Source organism: Myripristis murdjan, chromosome 11 (assembly GCF_902150065.1).
Source record: "Myripristis murdjan chromosome 11, fMyrMur1.1, whole genome shotgun sequence".
Lineage (NCBI taxonomy): Eukaryota > Metazoa > Chordata > Actinopteri > Holocentriformes > Holocentridae > Myripristis > Myripristis murdjan.
The window spans coordinates 26100183-26123871 of NC_043990.1; the positions used below are offsets into that span (position 1 = coordinate 26100183).

Sequence of the window (23689 nt, forward strand, 5' to 3'; positions counted from 1 at the left end):
CCCACAGTTACAGATGTACAAGAGCCTGACAAACCCAGGACAACATGTTCAGACCGACGCCTGTATAGCAGAGGTTCCAAAACATTTCATGTCAAGTTTGATATGTTTTACACAATGATGTAACAGTTGGGGGATAATGAAGCCTACAATCCAAATAACCAACCTTATACATTGTCTCGTTGCCCTACTGGACCTTGTTTAGCCCCCTCACGGTCCCATGGTGGTTGTCTTACTTTGGGAATAGTACATGTAAACTTACATTATGAAAATAACCGAGGCTTAAAATTGCTTAAAACCACTCATTTCTTTTTGCAAAGAGCATTTATTTTATGCTGCTGGTTCAAGGTAAATAACATGCAAATCAGTGTAGAGTATATTTATGTTGTCCTCCTTGATTACCTAGCTTTCATTTCAACGCTCTGGTGAGGACAGACTTGGATATCGGATCCGACTCGGAAAGAAAAGCAAAGCAAAACCCTCCCCAGCAGATTTATTCCAATTACAGTAGTCTTGCTTACAGCATAACTCAGCTAAGTTCCATGACTGCTTAAAACAACATCGGTAGGTTTCAGTGATTTATCTGCATTTGTCTTTATTCATTTGCCGTTCACAGGGAAAGCATAACCACATAATTTGCACTGGCCCTGTGGAGAGGATGTGACATTGTGTCTCGACAGTGGGAAGTGATGCTGTCGTCTCTAATCTCTGTATCTCCAAATCACCCTTGAAAGGCAAGACCTTGATCGGGCCTGAACATTTACCCTAAAGTAATTTCGAGATGTAGCAATCAATTTGGGATGTGAGAAATGTCACGATGATTATATACAATCAAAAGCCTCATTCAGAGTTTTAATGTCCCCTTATGATCAAAATGTGTTTTAAGGGACTTTTCCATCCTGATGTAAATAAAAATTCTTGGTGGCAGCACTTGAATCGTTGGAATTTTCTGGCTCGAATCTCGACAAAATTTAAAGACACTGAATGCTGGCTCAAAATATCACCTCTCACCATCTTTGATACTGAAATATTGGCATCAGTGTTGGTCTTTGAAACCTCATACCAGTCAAACCTTTCTCCTGACACATCTGTTGTCCCTGCGGCAGAAAAATGCACCTCCAATACTGCACAGACATCTCTCCTTCTATGAGCTTCTACATAGAAGAAGTCAAACAAGTCATGCCTGTGTGTCTGTTTTTTCTCTTAGCGTGATGGATGTGGGTGGGAGACAGACAGGAACTCAGATCCCCAAAAGACACTCTCATAACAACATTTGACCTACCTGGATAAGCACTATTCAAGATTTCTGAGAAACCTTTAACACACAGCAGCTTGAAAGGACAAATAATGACTAGTAATACATTTTAGTTTCGACAAAACAGTTTAACTGCAGACTGCAAAGCCGAAAACAGCAGCTGCACTTCATTGTCCTCCTTCTTAAAGCGATGTCTGTGAAAGCATTTTGCTTTGAACTCATGTTGCACACAAGAGCAGTTCAGCATTTTTTTTTTCTGATCTCACTGCGTGTGTAAAACAAGATTTAGAAAATGAACGCGCCTTAAATCCTTTCCTTAAGGTCAGAGAAGTAGCGTTAATGCATTTTTTCCAAGTCATGAATAAAACCAATTCATTTAACCATCTGGACAGAAACAGAGAAAAAAACGTTTCTGTGATGCAAATTAAGCAGGTTTATATAGCCTAAATCCGTTCATTGAGGATTTCTTTCTATTGTCTTTCTTCATGAGAAAAAAAACGTAAATGTAAGAATGTGAGAAATGTAAATAGCTGACTTCCCAACTCTAAATGCTACTGTTTGAAAAGCAGTCCTCTGTCCTTACCTGGAACCTTTTCAAGACCATAACTGGTGCTGTTGGGCTTGAACCGATCAGGTTGTACCTTCATGTTTGGACACAGCACATCTGAGGGAAAAAGGATGATAGTTTGTTTTGTTAGACAAGCTCTAAGTGAGAATATCCACACAGGAAAAAAAGACACGGAGGATTGTCACATATGATCTTCAGAGACTTTTATCTTGTTTTTTTTAGAAATCTAACAATAACCAGTTTTACAATAACCAATCTTTTGGAAACTTTATGAGGACTTTGATTGATTGGGTGCTATGTGATGGGTTGTTTTAGGAAGTGGGGATCTAACTTGAACACAGCCTTTGGACTGATATGTGATCTGAAGGGCTGTGCCGCACACACACTGCCCCCCCAGCATCTGGGTGCATCGGGGTTGGCAGTGAGAGGATAGATGGTTCCAGCAGACCAACAGGACACATCCTCAGGCCCAAGACGAGGAGTCAGTTTTAGATTTCCTCACACACATATTTCAAACGCTCAGCATATCCAAGCAATGCCAGTGGTGACAGTAAGCAAGACTAAACCATCTGGATAGGTTTACACTGGTAGGAGTTTTGTGTGTGTGCGTGTGTGTGTGTATTATCAGATGAAATCACAAAGTGGGGCTGCATCAGAGAGGAACCACCCCCACTAACTGAAACACAGGAGATTCTCCACATCTGCCAAAATCAAACAGCAGTGTCTGTATGACAACCATGGCAAAATAAGTCCTGGAGAGGCCTTGGATAGTTATTATCATTAGTATTATTAGTATTATTTAAATTTGTGCACACATTGCTCTAAATTGTTCTCACAAAACACTAAACCAAAGTCCAAAAGTCTTAATTCATGCATACAATGTACTTTTTTCCTGCTCACAATTAGACCTTTCAAGCTCTTCAATTCATACGATTTCACCTATTTGGGGGCTCAAGATAACAAATAAAAAATGTAAATTGTGCACACCTTTTAGGATTTTGTGACTTCAATTTAGTATCTTATGGGCATGATTTAGTACATTGTGTGCACAAAATTAAAATAGAATAAAAAAAATGCCTAAAAAAATGTGCCTCTGTGACGTCTCCAGGGCTCCATAGTCCCAATGTTTTTCCTCTTTTGTGTCTTTGGTATCCTTTGGTAGAGAATAACATACCTGTCAGGATGATCACCACACAGGATTTGGGGGATTTGAGATGTTATCAGTTATCTCTTGCTGCCATTTGTAGCTACCATTAGGCAGAGTTACCTAGTGCAGCTTTGGTTTTGCCATTGTGTAGCTTCAAATTATGATTTCAGCCTCACTGAACTGAAAACTTCAGATTCTCATTTATTTATTTATTTTACTATGAAAACTTCTCGAGACACAATGCGCAAGGTGAATATTGATGAAAATCCCCTGGCTTTTCCCACAGTACAGGGTGCATTTTGACACTGTGAAATTAAAGCAAGCCAGGATACTGCTATCATTATGTACCTAGTTTGTTTACAGCATCATCTTCTCGTTGAATTCAAGTCCAACAATGTGTCTGGGACTTGGCTGTCTTTGTGAAATACTATCTGTTGCTGAAATACCATAAAATAGTCAGACATCCAAAGTGCGCTAGTAGATCATCTAACAAACATGTACTATCAAACCCTGTAATTTTCTTAAATCACGGCTATAAAAAATTGTCAAGTCGAAGAGGCTTTTAACCTTTGCAGCATCTATTATGAGGATAGCTCTGTTGACATGGCTTGTTTTTCTGTTCCATGCAGAGCCTGCTGCGTGCATAATGGGAAAATCCAGACAGCTAATTTAAGTGTGACTGTAATAACTGCCAGTTTTCACAAGCTTTTTGATAATTCCACAAAGGGCCTTATCTATGTTTCACATGGTTTATTTCTGACTCCTGTTGTATATTTTGTCCTTGCTTGTGTCTGCACGATGGGTTGGCTTGTTCAGAAGTAAAACTGAAAGAGTCTTTTTTCCTGTCTTAAAGTCTTTTTAAAGTGATAATGGAAGGTCTTCTGATCCCCGTGGGCATACACAGTTTGTTTATAAATATTATATTGTTTATAAAGCAAGTAAGTTTAGCAAAAGTTACAATTCTGTGAATGAATGGAAGTGCGTCATTCATTTTAAAGATGGTGCTGTAGCTGAACCTTGAAACTTAGCATGCTAAAACAGCCGAGCTACTCCCTGCACTTGTGGCCCTAAAGCTATAATTTAGGGAGCTGCCTGAAAGTTTAAATGGAAGCAATGTAAAGCCTGGCCTTCAAGACTGCATATCTCGAACAGGCCAATGGTATCACCAGAAACCCAATCATTACATACCTAACAGCCACCACAATGAAGCTTTTTGCAGTTTTTGCTTCTAGAGTGACCTTAAATGTTAATTCCTACAATTACCTGTAACTGACATTACACATTTGATTTTTAAAACACCAGTCTTACACAACAACTTCTAGTGTGCCATGTCATTGGCAACAATTAAGGGTCATGTGAGGTCAAATGGGTGGAACTATGACCTAATTTACTTTAGCAAGGCCAACTCACACTCTTCTACTCAGTCAATGTAAGGGAGAATAAATAAAGCCTACATTTTTAAACATATAGATTAAAAGGTGAAACCATTGAACATAGATGTCGAATTGGCTGTACTGGCCCCACTTGAAACATTAGAGCTATAATTTTCTGGGCAAAAATAACTTGCATTGCTCAGTGAGCCAGTTGTGCTGACCACTGATATACTTAGAGACGCGCTCATGGTCATTTTAGAGATTACAGAAAGAAAACACTGGATAACCATGAAACTTTTCTTTTTTTTCCGGTACAAAATTAGCCAATGGACAGCTCTGCTCAGCATTTTCCTCTATAAATTGCTGTATGGTATTAAGAGTAAATAACCTGCTTTACTGACTCCTTGGTGGGAAGATTGGAATCTGTAGGGTCAAAGAGGAAGGTCAGAGGTTAAGGGCTTTAAAATGAATCTGCAAGCTGCCTTTGGAGCTCAAGTGGTTCAGGATCAGGCAAGAAGTCGATCTGTCCTCAAATAAGACTAAAGGCAGTGGGAATCCACTCCTCCTTCAGGGGAATGAAGTCTTTTGCCATGTCAAACTTGACACTAAAGCCAGATTGAAGTGAGAGTTTTGAGTTTGTCAATGCTTATCTATGCACCAAACCATGTAATCATGTCATTTCCGCTTCTGTATTTACTGTTTGTGGCAAAGACTAAAGGCATCCTTTCTTTCCTGTCCGGCTAATTTTAGGTAAGAATTCAAACGCTGGAGTGCAAAGCATCCATCTTCTCTATGAAAACACTCATACACACATACACAGATTCCTTTCCACTTCCCCACACAGCTACTGAGGAACATGAAACTAATTTCTTTTTCTTTTTCTTTTTCTTTCATGACATATTTCAGACAATTTATGACAACTAAATAAAAACAATGTTGGATTATTCTCAGAATCTGCTGCCTTTGTTGAAAGATTTTCTTGGTGCTCTATGGAAAAACCATTGAGGTTAGGATAACACAGGCTTTCCAGTGCTACACACCTCCACACCAGAGCAGCAGTCAAAAAGGCGGCTATATACCACAGAAATGTCCTGGTTAGAAAATTGTCATTTATGAGCCAATTTCTGCACCATCCACCTCACACAATATATTTTCAGCCAGCAGCATGAAAGTAAGTAAAAAGTCAAGAAGAAGCCAGGTGATAACACAGTAAGCATGTGCACCAGGTCTTTTAGGCTGGGTGGGGTTTTGTGGTTAAGGTCTTTCCCTGGTCTGTGGTTAAGTGTTAAAATAAGAGTCAGGATTGATTAAAAGCATGTTCACAGTGGGGCAGACTCTACCACTTTAAAAAGCTCCGTGTGGTATGCAAAGTGAGTGATGTGTTGGCTTGGAGTCTGACTGGTGACTTACTCTCACAGAGCCTCCTCCGCAGCCTGCCCCTGATCTTGTCAATGGCATTGAAGTCCGTCACGTGGAAGACATGGGCATTCTTGGGCTCAGCTGCAATCTCCTCCAGCTCTACTTTCAGCGCCTCCCCAATGCCCACAGCAAACATCCTGATCCCTGCTTTGGCGGCTGCCTTGGAGGGCTCCAGAACATAATCCTGGCTTCTGCCATCCGTTAGGAGGATAGCCACCCTCTGAATGCCTCTGGCCATGGGCCTCGCCCCGTTCCGCTCTGTGAAGATGTTCTCGGTGGTGTAGCTGATAGCATCCCCGGTCATTGTATTTCCCCCCAGGTAGCGTATATTACGGGCAGCTCGCTTCACATCCTCCAGGGTCTTATGTCTCCCCAGGTTGAATTCAATGGTAGGCCTGTCACTATACCGAACCACAGCCACTCTTGTCTTGTCAGGTCCTATGTCAAAAGACTCCACCAGGTTGGCCACCCACTGCCTGATCTTCTCAAAGTTCTCTTTTCCCACACTGGAGGAGGTATCCAGGATGAATGCCAAGTCATAGTGGACATTTTTACATCCTGTTGTGGGTAGACAGGTTTTAAGAAAATTACACATCATGAAGTTTCCTATACACAGTAAGCTATAAAAAGGGGTGTTGTCTCTTTATGTTCAGCCTAGATCATCCTTACCTGCCCTTTGTGCTTCCACTCTCTCTCCTGAGAAAGTTAAGACCAGGGTGACCAAGACCAGGGTAATCCTAAATCCCAATCGTATTTCCATCTTGAAGTTGATTCGGCTCCTTTTTGTTTAAGTTATTACCACCATCAAGTTTTCCAATCTGTGGAGAGGTCAATGAAAATATCAACAATTCAAGTCATCACTGTAGTCATCCATTGTTAATCTATCTATCCTGCATCTGTTCTGCATTTGGACTGCTGTGACCACACCAGAGAAGCTAAACTGTACAGGTGTTTTGTAATCTAGTGTCTTTCTCATGGCTGGTTGCTAGACTATTCCCTGCACCTCTCCAGCTCTGAAAGATAAACAGAATTTCTGTTACCGACAATTTCTCCCAAACGCGGAAGCCAAAGTGCATAAAGCACTTCCTGTTGCTCAAGATGCTAGTAGCTAAATTGGACTACAGTGGCTACATCTGTTTGACTTTTTCATTTGCAAGGTACTGGTGAAATTTTCATTTGAAGCTGCACAAGGAAAGATTTTATGTCATGATACACCCTTCTTATTAAGGTTCGAACAGTTCCTCTTCTTCACAATTTGGTTTGTGCCTCAGGTTTTCAGCCATGGTTCGATTTATAGCTTGGTTTAGCTTAAAGATTCTACCAATAATTCAAAACAAAGAGTTGACCAGGGTTTTAACCAGTGTTTTAGAAAGGTTGCTCAACATAGCAACAGGGTGCTTTTGTATACACCTTGTGGTACATTATCATTAATCAGAAGCACTGATTAATAATTAAGGTGTTTGATGCAATATGCAAGAAGTCATGATTCACCAAACACATGTGGTTTGGTGGATTGAGGACAGCTGAATCCTGTTTTTTTCTGCCTTGGCACAAAACTCTGACAAACCCACTGCTTATTAGACTATATCACAAATTGGCACTGCAACAAGGAAGGACATCCCAAATTTCTTTCTAGTATAAAGTAAGGGCATTGGCAATAAATCTTAGCCGCCCACAGGAATAAACAAATCGAAACTTGAGTGTGAAATACAAACTTTCTCCAGAGGGAAATGAATGCTCTGTCCTGGGACAGCTGGACTCACCAGCAGTGGTTAAACTTGCTGCCAAAACTTTTCACCACCACCACCCATACCAGCCAGTATGCTGCAGAAAGTTCGTGAGGAGTGTGCAGTTTGCTGAAATGGCATTACATGATTTCTGAGAAACTAAGGCGTTCAAAATGAAATCAATTCAGTGATCTCTGGCTTCCACTTGGGGTCACCAAAGAGCAAAATTACTTAGCGCAGCTTTAATGTTGTAACGGTCTGGCAGAAGTTCTTTGTTTGATTCATGAGGCTGTTGTGGCTATGTGGCATTGGCAGAAATGTTGCCATGTAAACACAAAACTATTCTTACACTTTCTGAACACCGGTGACTGTGATGCCTACCATGTGTCATTGACCATAGTCATAACACGAACTCATCCTAACTGGAGGTCTGTGTCTTTGCTGGGGTCAGTGGGGGAGGTTTGGGAAAGTCTGAGTTCTGCACAACTTGGAACACTATAAAACGAGCCCCTGATGTCCTGAAAAGCTCTTTACCATCCTTCAGATTCTTTTTTGCTGTCTGATATTTCCATTGATTTATTGAGATATTTCTTTTCCAAAAGTTAACGCTAAGAATTGGGATTTAGATTTACAGTCTACTGTCAGGAATGTTCTCAGTGGGATGTTTAAGGACATGTGAACTAAGAGAGGAGATTATCAGGTCAGTTCAGTGACTGTGTTGCACCGTATAGCTGACATACTTTCAAGTTCTTTTGCAATATATGTTCTATATTTTGGACCATTTTAGAGCTATAAAGGTCAATGGAACTAGAGATCTAGGAGGAAGCCAACAAGCCATCCACTCAATGAAATAACTACAATTGTTGCTGGTATTTCCTTGCATTATTTTGAACAGATAACCCGTTTGCACACAAAGTGGGTTTATGAAATTATATTCTCAAATCCAAGATATTTCATTTGTCAAAATTACTGGACTTCAACTTGACTGATCTGGTATTAAAGCCTTTAAAATGGACAAAGAGCATTATTGTAGGTAATGGAATTTGGATTCCAGATGCAAGTGGCCTTATCTGATCCAACACTGGGTTATTTCTGCCACTTGGTTTCAGTGGTGCTATTAATAAACAGAATAAGGCTACTTGCTGAATCACTGTAATTGCCACAATTAGTGTGCATTTAGAATGTGGGAAATTCAGCTCAGCCCAGATTCAATGGAAGAAAAAAAAAAAATCCTCATCTGCCCTCTGAAAGCAGTGAAACAAGATTTGGGTTCATGCTTATAATCCTGCTTTACTCATCTGAGATTAACATATTCTAATTTGTCTCCCTTTCATCTCTGATTATATTTAAATGTACACTTGTCCCAGTGCTGTGTTACATTAATTCACAAAGTTTTACAAGTTGATAAAGCATTTTACAAGCGGTTACAGCATCACTAAGTTTTCCAAGCGAATGACTAAACGCGAGCTGGTTTGTCTCTGTCAGCATCTACGCCTGAGGCCAGGTTCTACTCCTTTACAAACGGTGGGTCTGTGTCATCAGGCCTGTTTCCACTTCCTCTCTCAATGGTAGACCTGGGATTACAACGCAGATCTCTATAACAGAAGCCCCCCATTCATCACTCCCAAAATGTGAAAAACAGAAACAGTTTTTCCATGTGCAAAAAAAAAAAAGGTCAGTGCATCCAAAAGCTCTTTCTCTGATAGTGCATCTAAACAGCATGTGGCTACAAGAGCATTTCTCATTAACAGTTCAAAACTGCAACACAATCCTCCCCAAAAAAACAATTCAGAGACCCACTTTTCAAAAGGAGAATGGCAGTGACAGATAAATGATCACATCATTCATCACATTTCCGTCATTCTTACCTGGCTAATCTGTCAGGGTTACTGGAGGTGGCTGCCTGCCTCCAGCACTCTCACCTTAAATCAGCACTGGGGCAGCAGCATCCTCCCGTGATAATAATCCAAAATATCCTCCTTTACAGGTTAGCCAGAAATGAGGCTTAGATCTGTAGATAATCCAGGGTGACAATCCAGTGTACAGTGTTGTTAAAAAGTGAGGTGAGCTTCAGCAACCTTGCAGATGGGTGGATTGGGTGGGAGGAACTTGGAGGGTGAAAGTGTAGGGTTTCACTAGGGGACGAGGTGGCTTCAGCTCAGCTTGACTGGGCTGTGCTCACACATAAAAAACGGCTGAGAGGCCCAGCCAATTATAGACCCAACTTTCTGGGTATTTTTGTCCCTTTTTTTTCCTTTATGGCTGCGCCCATCTGAAGTGTTGCCCTCAAAGTAAGGCATGGCTTCTTGGCAACCTCCTCAACTGTCCGGCCTTTGCCACTGTGACAGCCACAACGGAGCCGCCCTGGAGCTGGTGGTGGGCCGGGCCAGCCTCGGCCTCAACCAGCCGCACACTTGTGGAGAAGGGCTGTATTTAAGTTGGGAAATGATTACAGAACACTTGTGCTTGGTGCTTTGTGTTAAATATTTGTTCTTGTGCGGATTCACAGTGAAGCTTTGTGCTTTTTATTACGTATGTCATACTTTTATAGTCTCTCACTCATCTTATTCTGCATGTCATGTTCAAGTGCTGTCATTTGTGCTATAATCACTATCTTTTTTCATTCCTGCATTGCTACTCAACATGTTTGGTGATGAAAAAGTCACCACTGTTTAAATATCCCATCCCCACCCCTTCATTTGCTATATTCCTAAGTAAATTCCATGTTTCTTTTCTGAGTCCTCTTAGCACTTGCCCTTTCCCCCTCAGGATTATCAAAATTATATCTTTTATATTAGCTGGTAGCATTAATTCATTATACAAAACTCATCATATTATATGTTGCAAATCTGTCTTTAAATGCCCATATTGCCCATAATACTATTTTTTCCCTGTGCAAAATGTATGCATTTCCAACCTCTGCTTGGTGATAAACTGGTTTTGTACTCTGTTTTGCAAACATGTACATCCACATGCATTTTAATTTGATATACAAACCTAGGAAATCCATGTAAATCACATTTCATCGCACACTGATGTCCTTATCATATGGTATCGTGTTCCCTGTGGGAGGAGAGGAAGCAGTAGTGAAACTTACAGCTCTCTCTTTGTCAGTCTGTCAGTTTGACAAAACTACCAGAGGACATGACATGTCCTGTCTGGGAGGCACATCTCTCCCCTAAACCTCCTCTGCATCTTAACTCTCAAGTTGGTAGTTCTTGTTTGAAGTTTACTTTTTAAAGTGCTGCTATGAACTCCCTTCATCCTTTGGCTGCAGTAGAAATCCATCAAAATCTGCATTGAAATTGATGCTGCTTGATGCACCAGTGTTCTCTAAAACAGGGGTTTTAAAGCTTTTTCAAGTTCTGGACCCCCAAGTTGACTTTCATTACACTACAGACCCCCATTTGAAGTCATTTTGTCCTATCCAGCCAGCATTTCAATGTTTATTCACAGGTGAATCAGCATCATGGGTCCAGGTTAACCTTGCTTTTCAGTCTACACTGAACCTAGCATCCAAAATAATAATAACAATGACAATAATAATAATAATAATCCAGAAGACAGAACTTTACATTTTATCTGTGGTCGAACACATCATGTAGATTCAATGTGCAGATCTTGCTAACATTTCAGTGTTGATTTATAAGTATTTTGTTAACATTTTTACAACCATTTAGCATTAAACTTTTGTTTTTTTAATACTTAAACAACAGCTGGTATTACTTCAACCACATTTCTGTGTTAAAGGTCAGTCACATGCCAGCTGGGTGACCGTAAAATGAGAAAAAAGGCACTTTGCTTATTGTGTTAAATTGTTTAGCCCTTTGAAATCTGAGCAAAGTCATTTGATTTCTTTCAAGAACATGGGAAATACAGCAATTACCAGAATTACTGGAACATTAAAAAATGACTGGAACTTTGCAAAGAAAATTAGAAGAAACTCATGTGAGAATTATCAGAAAATTTTGCAAAAAAAAATATTTACAAGAAAACTATATTTATAATATAATATAATATAATATATCATAATATTACATTTATATGATTACCATGTGATTAAATGTTTAAATGCTTGTGAGAGTTGTCTGAGCACAGACTTTCACAAGCATTTACACTATTTGGACCCTGGAAGACCCTTAAGGACCCCACTTTCAAAAGCTGTGCTCCAGAATCCAGCTTCAATTTCAACTTTGAACGGTATGGAGACAAAACAAGCGAGCCATTACATTCAGACCTATTTGCAGTGCCTTTGTAGTCAAGGCAAGTGACCACAGGCCGGGCTATGTATAGGCTCAGGGTGAAGCGGATGGGAAGCGTGCTGATGACTCTGGGCAGATGCATGTTATGAGTGATGGTGTCAGTCTGAGGGACCATCTGCAGCCCTATGTGAGGGGCCTGAGGAGGTGATCAGCATGGCGGGTGACTGAGGTGCTGCAAGGCAAGCAGCATGTAGGACAAAACCTCCTGTCATCTGAATGACAGCAGTGAGAACCTCCCACATCTTAGCAGAGATGCTTGTCGGCTTTCAAAATGTTTGAACTATGGACTCACACATTCATTCTGGCTTTATAAAATTTATACTTTTAGTATTTAGCATCAATAAATCATTATTTTTGGGATATTTCCCATGGACCAGCATTAACAATGGCAGAGCCGTGGCTCTGTTAGACCTGAACAGAACAGAACCTTTGATTAATGTCATTAGTGACATCTATTTACCTGATACTTCATGTCAAAATGACTGCAGTGAAAAACTATTGAGGCCATCACCAGCATGACTGCATGTCTGCACACTGCACCGTGAGCCACTGGGTCGGATATGGTAACAAACCTGTTGTCTTGCTTTACCAGACAAAACAGCAAGAGGGCGCTGTTCTTCCAGTGCAAAAAGAGCTACAGGTTTTCAGAGTCTTTAGCAGCAGCAGGTGGCGGAAGAAGTGAAAGGCTGTTGGAAAAAGGCCCTTCCATAAAACAAATAAATGATACATTTATGAGAGGAAACAAAGATTCTCCTTGCTAACACTAACAGGGTTTGAAATTTATTCTGAGTTTTGAGAAACATTTTGCACAATCATTTCCAACTATGGCCTCATTTGTTTAAAGGCAGACTGTGTAGTTTCTAAGGGGAGGAAGGACCACTTTGTCTGATATGGTAAAAGATGATGAATTAATTCACAGAGAGAATTTAACTTATACAAGCCTCATGACTTTAGCTTTTCAATCCAATTACAACCCCAAAATAAGGGCATTTTGCTTCCTTTTTAGTGTTTTTATGGACATGTGATATAAAAACATTGGGATTCAAGAGATATTTAAAAATGTTGCATTAATGCCATTGGCTATCAGAGCTCAGACTGTGCACATGAGGGGTTTTATCATTCCTCAAGTGTAACTTTTACATCAGTAAACAAAGTGGTGCGCCCTCCCTTCTGACACTGCATAGTGTGTCTGTAAGATAATTATAGCGGAGTGTAATAATTAAATTGACTATGATGTACGGGTGATTAAAATGCTACACACAGCATCTCTGACACACATAAAATGGAAAAAGATATTCAAACAAGAAAGCTCTGCTGGTAAACCCACATACCCACCCTCATATTTGTCAGATGATGTGAATCTTTATTATCATAACATACTTTTTGATGGAAAACAAAATATTTTCAATAAGATAAAAATATATATTAGTCGTTTAAGTTCTATTTATCGACACTGTGCTGTTTCCTGATTGTAGGTCATAGTTTACCTTTTCAACTACTAATGAGTTGGTCTTTTTTTATGAATTTCTGAGTAGTTTTGGCTTCACCATAGCAGGATACCTCTCTTTGTGTTGAGTCAAAAGTCTTGCTTTGTCCTCTACCTCCTTCACCTTTTGTGTACACTGATCTAGGGCGTAGCTTTTGGAATAAATAGAACAATCCATAACTTAGATGAACGCTGGCATATCTTTTTAGGAAACACCGCTGCTTTTATTTATTTCTTTTCTATTTTTGGAGCACAAGGGATGTGTGCCAAATCATTAATGAACTTGAGACTGGTCTGCTGCCAACCCAACGTTAGTGAAATATAGAGAACCGCTGCTTTCTTCAGAGACCGCATGACAAAGCACTGTGAGGTTCATTTAGTTTATTAGAAGTCGTCATACAGCATGAAGGAAAGAACAGGTGCATGGAAGGTGCCTCTCTAGTTTTCAGGGTGAGCTCATTTAGACAATGCTTACAAGAAGAGGTTTATTGAATTATTTGCTCATACACATCGGCTTGCCTTTGCTGCAGTTATGTCGAGTAATGTCAGTGTTTCAGATGTGAGAGGTGGCAGTTACCAAAGGCTCATCGGGAAGCCCAAAACTTAAAAGCAGGTTAGATTGGCACAGCTTTCTAGTTTTCTGCCTTCTAGATATTCGTTTTCATTTGCTGAAGCAATATAGCATAATTTAGTCCATGCATACTTCATACCGCTGTTTATTCAACTGTTGATTGAGCCCAAACTGAGGTCTCCACATAACACAAATGCCAGCATCATCACGTCAGCCTGGCTGTCCATGCAGAAGACAAAAGTTCATAAATGCAAAGCTGCAAAAGTAAAAGACCGTCCTGTCCTGTGTACATTATTAGCCTAAATTATGGTTAAATATGGCAGAGGACTTGCTGAGGGGACTGCACTGCTATACTTTGTAATCACCTGTTCCTCTTTACCCACAAGCTAATGGGCAGGCTTCTTAAGAAAAAAAAAGAAGTTTTATTTAGCTGTCTGAACAGAATTCCCTATATTTCTTAAAATATTGCTACTTCAGCTTATGAAGATGTAATTATTGTGTTTATAAGTGTAAAAACTCATAATTTACACTTATAAACTCTATAAGTCTAAAAACACAATCCTAACTTGAATCCTATGAAAATAAAAAAATAAAAAAATAAAAATTAAAAAAGAGACAGCAAATAGTTATGCAAAAGTCAAACAAAATGTGGTTATTGAATTTTATATATTTAAGGTTTTTTTTCTTTTTTTTTTAGGTTGGAATCTAAAAAATCATAACCGTAATCTTAAAAAAATAAATAAAAAAGGAAAAATAATTATAAAAAATAATGATTAAAAAATTTTTCACAGAAAAACAGAAGTAAAAAAAGTAATGGAAGAGTGGTTATTTAAAGTTAATTTTATGTATTTTTTATTTTTTTTTGTGTTTGTTTTTGTTTTTGTTTTTTAGATGAGACTATGCACATTCCAAAAAACAAAAAAAATAAATAAATATTTGCCGAAATAACAGTTTTTAAAAATCTATTTTTGAAAGAGGTAAAGGAATTTTGCTCAGGGGACTAAATAAAAGCCAGCCCACAGCTCATGAGTTTTGTGGGGTTAATGTCCAATTAGAGGCATCAGTCAAGACATGGGTTAACCCCATCACGTGCATTTTCACTGTATGTACGTTGAGCTGCCGCAGGCTCACAGCACTGCCTCCTGCAGGTCGCTGACTGCCACCCGCCTCATGGCTCTCCCTGACACCGCCATGTTCTCGGGGTGCTGCTGTGCCAGGTTCCTTTTTGATGCCTTTTCCAGCATGCGGCTGGCCTCTCTCAGAGCCCTCTCCGCACGTTGCCCTTTGCCTTGGAAACCCTGAGCCAGCTTGCCTTCATCTCCAGATAATCCCCCTGTTGACGTGTTTGATTTGCCCTGATCCTCTTCTAGGCGCTGCGTTCTCCTCAGCCTCAGCCGCCTCCTCCCAGTCTGCTGCTGGAGCATGCCGGGGCTCTGGCTTGCCACCTCTCCGCTGCGTGTGGCCTGAGCTTTAACACCCGGAGAAACAGAGGGAGGGGTGGGTTTGCTGCACAAAAGGGCTGGGGTGCCACGACACACCACCTCCTCTAGATGCCTCTCGCTGTTCTGCTCTATGGGACTGGAGCGTATCAGCTTGGCCCTTGGAGCTCTGTGCTGCTGTTGGGTTTTAACTGGCTCAGACAAAGCAGAGGGGCGCCCAGGACTTTTCACCTGCCTGTGTCTGACACAAGCTTTGACTTTCCGGGGCCCGTTCACTGCCATGTCCAGCTTATCAGAAACATCTTTGGCTTCCTGCTCGATGAACTTGATTTTTTGCTTCTGAGCTTCCTTCACCTCTTCCGGCAGCTGCAGAGGGGCAAGCTTCATAGGGCGCCGGGCAGGCTGATTCTCGGCTTCCTTTTCCTTTTCTAAGTCAGGCCTTGGCGACTTGAGCAGCAGCGAATCCAACTGTGCCACACCCTCCTGGGTCAGCGAGGAGGCCGTAAGCTGACCCACTGCCTCCTTTCCATGTGTTGCTGACAGATGGAGGCCAGGTGTTTTTGAATTGGGGCCATTTTTAGCTGCCAGTCTGAGGTTTTGACCATTCAGATGCATCATGGTATTTTTACCCTGGGAGGTCAAGATTTCCTCTCGCTGGGGAGCCTCCTGAACAAAAGAGACATCACTGACTCATATGAATAATAGCACAGAAATAAAAATATGGCTTAAAATACTTTTAGCCACCTTTAGAATTCATTTTCACCCAGATATACCCCAGTAATGATAGTTATAAAATATAGTGCCAAATGCAGTACATTTGCATTTGTGGTGACATTTACACAGGCACTTTGATTTCCCTAGTTACCTCCTGCCAAACTTTGAAGATTCTTCAATATTTCACATTGAAAACTGAAGCAGCTATTTTAGCAATAAAGTAAGTTGAAATTAGATTTTAAATATATCTGCCTTCTAAAGGTTTTTTTTTTTTTTTTCTTGGTGTGTTAATTCTGCTCTACTACTTTTCTGAAGAGCCAAAGTGACTTTCAGCAACCATAAAATCAGTCACGTTGAATGAAATGTGTAATTATCCTGTGGTCTGAGTTGGCACTCTGTTTAGTGATTTATTATGATAATTTTACAGGGGAAAAAATTAGATGATTAAAATGTCATTTATGAACTTCCTTATCTAAACTCACAACCTACTGCTTTCCCCTTACATTTGTATGTCTCAAGCCTGGCTTGATTCATTTGGCAACTGTACGCTCAGCATGACAAGCCAGTTTCCTCACTTTCACTTCAAATTTAAAGTAAGCTTGTCTAGTGCTACTGATTGAAAGTTGAAAAGCTGGATAAATGACCAACAGGTTGGCCATAAGATGGTAGAAAATGTATACTCACCGGTTTGGCAGACATCCCTTGCTTAAATTTTTGTTGAATAATTTCTCACGGTGCAGAACGATCTTGTTATTGTCCCTGTCAGTGCTGCTTGACCAAAGGCAATGACATTGCAGTTAGGATAGGTTTTAGCAGCTTTAATATCATTAGGGAGATTAAGGTCACCATGCAGCAGGTGATCTCTAATGATCTCCAGCTTAGTGACAGCTACTACTGTAGGCATGCACGCATGGCAGCACCTGGTGGACAAGTTTGTTTTCATCCTAAATGCATGTTTAATGCCATAAAATGAATTCCCTGTTACGCTGCTCAAATGATGATGTGGGCCTGTGGGGGGATTTGTTGTTGCTTCTTGGCCACTAGATGGTGCAAGAGACCTCCCTGGTGCATTTGCCACAAGTTAACGGCCTCATCATCATTATATGCAGACCACAGCCAGTTGTCGAGGCGCTGGAGGAGAAGGGAGCAGTGACAACGGAGCTTCATGTTGAAATCCCGTGAATATTACGTTATATAGGGCAGACATGTCTAGAATTGTAAGCCTGATCCATCATTTGCATTATTTTTAGATTACGCCAGTGAGCTATATATGTGTGCCTATAGATGTATGTAACATACAATACACAAAGCTATCTCTATCGTCCTCCAGTGTGTCTGGAGTCAGCAGTCAGCCTTTGCATTCACATCAAGAGTCGGATAAAATATTGTAAAATATTCAGCGCCTCTCAGCTCTCACTGAGAAATATGCTAAGTAACCTGTGGATGAAAACATTCAACATAATGTGAGTTTCTGCAGCAGCTGAGGTGCCACTCTGGAGTGATTTCAAATATACTACACAGTAGTGACACACAGCCACAGAGATGGCAGTATATACAGTCTGACTGCATAAAATATTAGGGACGCTCACTCTTGTCATGAAGTGCACTAAAAGGGTGAATTGAGGTAAAAGCCATTATCCCTGACTGTTTTCCCTAATTAAATCTATACTAATCACAAAGGAGGAGATGTAGATAAAGAGAAGTAGAAGTGTTAGAGGAGGACTATGAAGCTTTGAGACTATGAAGATGTGAATTGTACACAGGGGGCTGCATTATTAGAAAGATGAACCTGGTATTATCTACATTAGTCACAGTATAGACTCATTTCATAACACAAATTCAACAGTTTTACACTTTTAATGTGATCAAATTCTCATCTGACCTGATGTGCTGTTTTTCACTGTAAATATCTTCAGAGTGGCAGACAAGACAATAATGTGACGCATATTGCTTGAATATCTGCAGCTCTTAATCCCTCAAACAGCAGTTTATTTAAAATTTTACCTTCTCTGCAGCCATACATCACATTTAGAGCCCTACTGCTCCAGATTGGATGGTGCTTTTGTTAAAATGTAGTTTTGCCTCTGAGAGCAGATCCATTTTTCATCAGACAGCCAGACTCAATCATGATTCAAAATCTCCTGTTCTCAGTTGTTTCAGTCTCGCCTCAGGCCCCCCACCAAAAAAAAAAAAAAAAAAAAAAAAAATAGAACACATCAACACCTGCTTATTGCAAAGCTTCATCATATCATTGGTATGGTGGTGATGGTCCCGCTGCAGAACATCTTGGCTCTGCTTACATGATCATTTAACATGTGAAATTACAGGCTTGGCACCGAGAGAGGGCCCACACGCCCCTCCGCCACTGTTCTTATTGTGTCGCCCTCTGCGATCCCTGACGTCCGTGGTTGACAGTATAATTATTGAGGTGTGGGAAGGGATAAAGAGGGATGTTGCCTGCTCATTCTCCCACCTACTGAACACCCAGCTGCACTGCTCGGGCCACTCAGAGAGAGGCAGGCAACTGGGCTGCACAGCTCATTTTTCTGTCAAATTCTTGCTTGCTCACACCCACGACATATGTAGCATATTACACACATTTGTATCAATTAGGGTTTGAGACATATAGAGTTTTCAAGGCCGATACCAATACTGGTATTTTTGGACTAAAGTGACATAAAGGGGGTATTTTGCACTAAAATTCACTACTTTTAAATCTGATCCTTTTCTTATTTTTGTGAAGATCTTTTTTCTTCTCGAGGTGGAAAAGCCTCTGAAACAGTATTTAGACCATCATGGAACACTAAAACTCTCTGTTGTAACCCAGACCCATGAAATTAGTTTGGGTTTAAGAGCTCTGCAAAGCAAGGTGAGCCACTATACCTATTTTGGTGGTACATTACTACATTTTTACATAAGCAATTGACTCCAAAAATACAGAAAGCTATTATGGCCAGTGCCATTGGTGGCTTGCTCATTACAAATGCATGCTGCGTGGCTGGGCTTTGATCAAACTCACAGAACTTTAGTTTACATTCTGGTGGAGATCCCTAGTATGTCTCGCTGAATTACAGGGAAATGTGTTGCGATGCACAAGACGTAGATATTTTCTATTTGATGTAATGCTGCAGCCAGAAAACAATGGCATCTCGGCTTTGAATAGTTCACTTAATAATATATAAATGTGGTGTAGCCTCAATACAGCTGCGTCCAGCAGATGCGCAATATAGATGTGAAATTGTCCTACATATGGAAAAAAATATATATTTTCTAACTTTGAAGCTACTTAAGGGGGAAATTAAGCTCCAGGGGAACAACTGAGTAAATGAACTGAATGTAAAAAGAAAGTATCATGTCTGGTTTTCCAGATTGTTTTGTAGCTGTGATCAGAGAGGAGCCTCTATCATAACAGCAGTGGACAACATATGACATCTGATTTTTAATAAAAAGTCAACATATCCTGATATGTTGGCAAAGCAATTCACCCACACATACACACACACACATTACTGCATCATACGTGTTGTATGAATATACCTCAAGTGTTCATTTCATAGGTTGTTAACACAGAGACAGTTGGAAGAGGTAGCCACTGGATTTACCTCAGATTACAGCCTGCCTTTTTCTGTCTTATCTAAGATTTGATCCACTCTGGTCTGATCGATGCCTCAAGGTCTGAATTTTGTAGAATAAGGCTATGTTCAATTTAGCTGGCGATGTCGCTTGTATATTAATCAGCGGCGAGTCATGGAGGTCAAGCTCCTCTGGCTTGAAATGTTCTCCTTCCACACTTCTTTTTCTTTTTTTTTAAGATGTAGTGTCTGGGGGTCTTGAACAAAAAATTAGCTTTCGTCTTGTAAATGAGAGATTCTCGGGGGTGATTTTAATGAATACTATACTATCAAATAGGTTAAAAGTTGATCCAGATTCTGTTCAATTTCAGGAATTGGCCTCAAGTGCATTAAAAGAAAACTGTTGATTTAATGAATATGTAATGATATAGCTCCAGGCATGCATCCCACTGTAATCTGCTTTAACCATGAAAGAGTCATCCCTTGAATCTGTGACGTGAAGTCAAACTGAACTTAAAGGACCAGACCAGTGATTTTGAATGTTTCACTGCCATTTCCCCACATTTTACATTGCAAGAAACCATTTTGCAAATCATGCCGGGGTAAAAAAGATTTGAAATCTGACTTTCTGGTTGAAACACCCACCTTATAATGTTTTGCTTCTGAAGCTAACAACATCATCAACATTCATAAACCACAGAACTGATGATTGACTGTGTCAAGAAAACAATAGTCCTTTGGGACTATTTTGCCTTGAGGAAGGAGCGTTTCACTGATTTCAAGTCATCAAAACACAGCAGTGCTGCTGCTTTTAGGAAAACTAATGTGGACGACTTATGGTGATGGAATACTGGAGTGAAGAAAGTTTGAAGTCTGTGAAGGTTCATTTTCATATCACAGTGGAATGAATGGAAACCAATGGCTGGATAAAAGGGAGGAAAATGATGTCAGAGTTCTAAAATACAGCCGCTTGCTTTGGGGAAAAGTTTAGCAGAAAGATTATACATTTTGTAGATGTAACGCTAAAAATGCTGAAACACTGGTGATATTGTAACCCCGTAGTTAAGTATGTGGAGGTGATAGGTAGTCAGAAGGAGAAGACAGATTGTTTTTTTTTTTTGTTTTTTTTTTCAGAAGGAGGCTCATTGTTTTTATTCAAGTGTGTTATGGCTTCACCCAGGTCACGTAACCCAGTGAGTCATCCACACCAAATCATGCACACACAAACAAAAAGAACAAACAAAATAACAAAAAACAAACAAACCAACAAAAAAAAAAAAAAAAAAAAAAAAAAAATACAAATGTGAAATGGTCATTTCATTCTACACAGTTCTCTACAATCTCTTCTCGGTGTGTTGAAACCAGGGGACTCGACCTGGACTGCTGCATGTGCTGCATTAGACATCAGGAGTCGTTTTCTGAAAGTGTGACAGAAACCATCGGCCGGTTCAAGGCGACCGCCGAACCACATGGATGCATACGAGATGGGACACTTATTTAATCTCCTCTAAGAAATATGGTACATGGTTTTTGTTCATCCGACCTAAAGAAGAACCTATTGCAAAAGAATTTTTTTTCAGTAATAGAAGATATGAAACATGAAAATGAAATCATAACCCAACAGCCTTTCTAGAATATTGTATTACACAGATAGTAGTGCAATTTGTGTCTCTTTGTTCCTGTCATAGGGAAACATGGCACTGCTGACAGAGAAATGGACAGCACATGGAAATGTCTGCCATGTACAGTATTCTATGCCTGGAGGCTGAGCACGACTTAATAAGAAAAGCAGAAACACAAGCGACTGCCAATAACCATCTGCATTCAAATCCAGTCCACCTATGTATTGTTTAATGCTGCGCGGCGGGAAATCACAAAGAGAAATAAAATGTCACACTGTCTGACGGCTGTGCTTGATGGGGTGTGTGTGTGTCTTGCTCCTCTGTGCCATCTGTTCTATAGAGAAACACTCAATCAAGGGCCATCAATATGACATGTTTCGCTATGGCAAACAAATCTGCCCTCCTGATTTCTGTGTGTGTGTGTGTGTGTGTGTGTGTGTGTGTGTGTGTGTGTGTTTGGGGAGGGCTTGAAAAATGATTTGACTTGCAGCTCGTGAAGAGCAAACGAGTTCATTTGTTTGCTGCTTCCTTTCAAAAATCCATTATGACGAATACATTCCACAAAATGTCACTTGGAAATTTGTGACGGCGAACCTGACGGGAAGCAGACACCAGTGTTCGCCATCGGTGTCACTGTACTGTAGGTAGATACCGCGGCGGCGCAATCTTCCATTCATATGGAAATTACAAAAGCAAGCAAGCTGACACGAGTTTAACAACACAACATGAACGCTCCGCCCTATCATGAAGTGCAAACAGAGTTGGGAAATTATACTAACATATGCAGTTCAGCAGGTACGGGACGTCTGTGGAGGGATCTAAGTGTTCATCACAACATATGAATAAATCTGCTTTGGCTCTGGATGTGTACTTGAATCTACAGATGGTTATCGACGGCAGGTAAAAGATCAGGTATTGATTTTTTCTTCATATCCCCACATGAACTTGCCTGTCTGGACCTCGATCTGTCTATACAATAACCACATTTGCGCTATTTTGCAGCCTTAAAGCCAGACATCAATAGCCATCAAATGGATTTTCTAAAGCACAAACAGATCCGCAGTCGCAATAAAGAAATGTGCCCACTCGTATAGAAACGCTGAATGCCGTTTCTTCAAGGCACATATGCTAAAATGTGTAAAAATACATAAGCATCTCAGCTAGGAAAAGGCCTTTTTTTCATTCCAAAGGATGTTATGAACATATTGTACAGTAGATTTCGATAAGCTAGAACAGTTCCAATAATGAAACAATGCTATTACGGCTTATCTCCAACTCCAAGCCTTGTTATTTTTGTCAAGACAGAATGGGATCCATGGCATTTCACCATTTGCCTGAATAGACTGGAATTCACCTTGTGAGGCATGCTCAGGTAGCCAGTTATCGTTTATCCAAGGATACTAACAAATTGTAGCTGTTTAAAGTCCCAATCCAAGAATATTTGAGTTCATGATTTGTGGGTAAATGATTGATTTGGAAGAATAGAGCTTGCTACTGGAGAACTGTCGCTTTGCAAATGTGAAAGCCCACTGTAACTCAAGAGTCAGCTCCATTTTGCTCCAGTCTTTACAAACAATACATATCTAAATACACAGTTACAGCTTCAAAATGCATTTCAGATCCTGTCAGTCCTGACATCAAGAGCTCAGTGACAAAGTGTCCTGAAAGCCAGAGGTGAGCCAGCTGCGGCATTAGATGTGGCAAGATACTCTTATTCCGGATTGGGCTTTAAAACAGGCCTGTCACCACCATTAGCATCCAGAATTGCTCAAATATGAGTTGGCCCCTTGCTCTCATAAACGATGCCTATAATGCCAGGTGACACCTGTAGTACATATCTGCACAGGCCACAGCGAGATGATGCATCTCAATTACCTTTCTCTGGAAAATTCCTAATGTTTGGAAATGAGGACTTGATATGTACATTATTTTGTCGGGCAGATGCACTTGCACCTCTGGGATTTTTGTTTGTTTTAGGAGCAAACCGAAAAAGGTGATTCATTCAAACCTGAGAACAAACATTATTGTACAATTTGTATGAATGAAATAAAGGAAAGCAAGTAAACAACATTTATCCTGTGCAGAACTGCCGGCGTTTGACAAAATAAACAGCTTATGTCCAAAATCATTCTTAAGACTATTTGCCATTAAGTTACTCAATTCATTTTTAAAGTTATTATGATCTTTTCCCCATTCATTATACAAATTACATGCACTTATCAGCTCTTTCAAAAAAAAAAAAAAACTCTTTCCCATCCCTTTTCTTCTCATATTTTACATATACTGAAAGGATCATACTGATGCTATTGAGTTGTTTCTTATCTCTGATGCTCAGCTGTCCCAACACATTAACTCAGTACTTCAGCTCATTTCCAAGTCAGTGTTTTTATCAGGTTGTGTTACCCTAATGGCTCCAAAGTGCATCTAAACCCAAAGAGCCTTCGCTTTGTATCTGCATGCATTTCCATCACTGTAAACAGTTTTGTTATCAGTGCTGCATGGCAGGATCGTCGCAGATGGGGAGGGTTTACCAGCAC

The 23689-nt window shown here is 40.2% G+C and overlaps 2 protein-coding genes across 3 annotated transcripts in view; both read right to left on the bottom strand.

Moving 5' to 3' along the window:
- Positions 1-6519, bottom strand: part of col22a1 (collagen, type XXII, alpha 1) — a 45291-nt gene extending 38772 nt beyond the window's left edge. Inside the window, exons 1-3 of the mRNA XM_030063941.1 lie at positions 6429-6519; positions 5751-6317; positions 1836-1916 (exon numbers count right to left, since the gene is read on the bottom strand). Coding sequence (XP_029919801.1) covers positions 1836-1916; positions 5751-6317; positions 6429-6519 — 739 coding nt within the window. The remainder of the gene's footprint in view (positions 1-1835; positions 1917-5750; positions 6318-6428) is intronic.
- A 7972-nt stretch (positions 6520-14491) lies between these two features.
- LOC115368285 (uncharacterized) lies at positions 14492-16749 on the bottom strand. 2 transcript variants are annotated; one of them, XM_030064341.1, is made up of 2 exons: positions 16643-16739; positions 14492-15907 (listed from the first exon to the last, which is right to left on the bottom strand). In XM_030064341.1, the coding sequence occupies exons 1-2, from the start codon at positions 16655-16657 to the stop codon at positions 14933-14935; spliced, it is 990 nt and encodes a 329-aa protein (XP_029920201.1). In that variant the 5' UTR covers positions 16658-16739; the 3' UTR covers positions 14492-14932. The 2 variants fall into 2 exon arrangements, with proteins under 2 accessions (XP_029920201.1, XP_029920200.1); XM_030064340.1 differs by having other exon boundaries at positions 14498-15910; positions 16643-16749.
- Between the last annotated feature and the right edge of the window lie 6940 nt (positions 16750-23689).